Source organism: Camellia sinensis, chromosome 10 (genome assembly GCF_055761805.1).
Source record: "Camellia sinensis isolate YWXY chromosome 10, ASM5576180v1, whole genome shotgun sequence".
NCBI classification, from domain to species: domain Eukaryota; kingdom Viridiplantae; phylum Streptophyta; class Magnoliopsida; order Ericales; family Theaceae; genus Camellia; species Camellia sinensis.
Window position 1 is genome coordinate 145,131,593 of NC_138970.1, and position 2,147 is coordinate 145,133,739.

The following is a 2,147-nucleotide window of genomic DNA, read 5'->3' on the forward strand; positions in this document are numbered from 1 at the left end:
TAGTCAAAAATATCCTATAAGCAACCCACGAATTTGGGAAACAATTTGCCATCAACTGTGGATAATTGAACACTTCAATTGGTTTATTGATTTTTTTTGGCAATCTCTCTTTCAAGACTTTTAGCTCCATCAATAAATCTCTTCCATCAATATCAGAAATCTCACCATATTTTAAAAAAATTTCAAGATTCACACACCCCATCTTCAACGATTCATTGCTGCACTTTTTCAAGTCAAACAAAAAGCCAAAGTTTGCCTCATAGACTTTGAATTGTTCAAACCTATTTTTGAGTGAACAAAGGGCTTGATCAAAAAAATAGAAGAAGTAACCAACTCTAAATGATTCTTCAGCCGACTAGATCACCTTTTCGCTAACATTCTCATCAGATTGTTTCTTTCTAGAAATGATGCGCTTTTCAACAAATGTGGGTTCAATTCCCAATTCACTTGCCATTTCTTTAGCTTCAACCATAGCCTCCATGAAACCAACTTCTCTATACATTGCAACATACTTAACAAGCCCATTTAGCTGCTTTACAGCAACTGCTATATCCATATCTTCACTTTGAAGAAGCTTGCTAACAGAGTTCACATGAAACAACAAATTGTACCAAATTACAATACTAAACAAGAACTCAAAAGTCTCAAGTTCATGAGTTACCAGGAATTTAGCTTCACTTTTTGCAATCGAATCTGTGGTAGGATTGTTGAACAAGTCAACTAAAGCATCTTTTATTTTTGAAGCATGGTATCTTAGTGGTTTAACACTTTCAATGCGACTTTCTCAACACGTTTGAGACAATGACTTAACCGTGTGGCCTTCCTTTAGATTATCCTTTAAAATTGTCCAACGTTTAACGGAAAATGAAAACAATACATATATGCGTTGTACCACACCAAAAAAAGTTTTTGCTTTAGAGCAAGAGTTGGCCATATCACAAAGCACAAGGTTAAGACCATGACAACCACAAGGCGTATAGAATGCTTTAGGATCTACTTGAAGTACTCTTGTTTGAACACATTCGTTTTTGCCTTTCATGTTAGAGCCATTGTCATATCCTTGCCCTCTTAAGTCACCAATATCAAGTTGAAGGTTAGCTAATGCTTCTTGAAGTTTATCAAAAAGTCTTATTCCCAATGTATCATCCACATTCAAGAATTCCAAAAAAAACTCTTTCACCGTAATTGGACTTGTTGAAACATCTACGCACCATACAACAAGAGACATTTGTTCTTGATGGCTTATATCCGGAGTACAATCAATTATGACCGAAAAATATTTTGCTAGTTTGATTATCAACAAAATTGCACTTTTGACTTCCCCAGCCAACATTTGTATCGCCTCATTTTGAATTTTGTGACTCAAATAATGGTAATGAATCTCACCATTTTTTATCCGCCGCAAGTGTTGTTCTATCGTTGGATCAAACTCGCCAATCATTTCAATTATGCTTAAAAAAGGTCCATTGCTCTCTTCATAAATATTCTCATGGCTTCTACAAAAAGGCAAATTATTCTTGGCAAGTGTTTTCATAACTGTAATTATTATCAATAAAACCCTTCTCAAGTGCTCTCTTTCTTTGTTAACTTGTTCTTGTATACTTTTATTTATTGTTTGATGCTTTCCCAATCTTTCCTCCAACTCAATCCATTTGCTCATGCAAGTAATGTGCTCGTTACCACTTTCATAGCCTTTAAATCTCTCGCCAATATTTCTCCAGTCTTTAAATCCTTTGATAGTCAATTGAGTCTTATTTCTCTCTTGCTTAAACAACTTACAACAAAAGCAAATTACTCTATCCAAAAGTTTCGAGTATATTAGCCATGTCCTATCAAATTTTCCTCCATTTGGTAAATGCCGAAAGTAATGAACAGGTGAGAAATGCCTATGCCTAGAAGAATCATCCTTAGGAAAGTTGAACTCACAATTTCTTCTCACAGGACCTCTTTCGACTAAAAAATTTTGTAAATTCTAGTCAATTATTTTTCAAGTCCCCGGATCATCTATATTTGAATCCTCACATTCCACATTTATCTCATTATATTGATTGGTTTTTGCATTCCCAAATTTCCCATTTCCTTCTTCATTCACCAAATTTTCATTCTCATTATTCAAGTCTTCAACTGATTTTTCTGTTTGTTTGTCA

The 2,147-nt window shown here is 34.4% G+C and overlaps 1 protein-coding gene across 1 annotated transcript; it reads right to left on the reverse strand.

Moving 5' to 3' along the window:
- Positions 1 to 355: 355 nt before the first annotated feature.
- LOC114298682 (uncharacterized) lies at positions 356 to 1,228 on the reverse strand. The gene is made up of 2 exons (XM_028243282.2): positions 1,033 to 1,228; positions 356 to 693 (listed from the first exon to the last, which is right to left on the reverse strand). Exons 1-2 carry the CDS (start codon positions 1,226 to 1,228, stop codon positions 356 to 358), a joined length of 534 nt encoding a protein of 177 aa, XP_028099083.2.
- Positions 1,229 to 2,147: the final 919 nt, after the last annotated feature.

Bases quoted from the DNA above. Each gene is read 5' to 3' on its own strand.
- LOC114298682 (XM_028243282.2), bottom strand. From the start codon at position 1,228: ATGTCTCTTGTTGTATGGTGCGTAGATGTTTCAACAAGTCCAATTACG. The intron at 694-1,032 runs GCAAAAACGAAT...ATCCTACCACAG, and splicing joins CAATGGCTCTAACATGAAAG to ATTCGATTGCAAAAAGTGAA.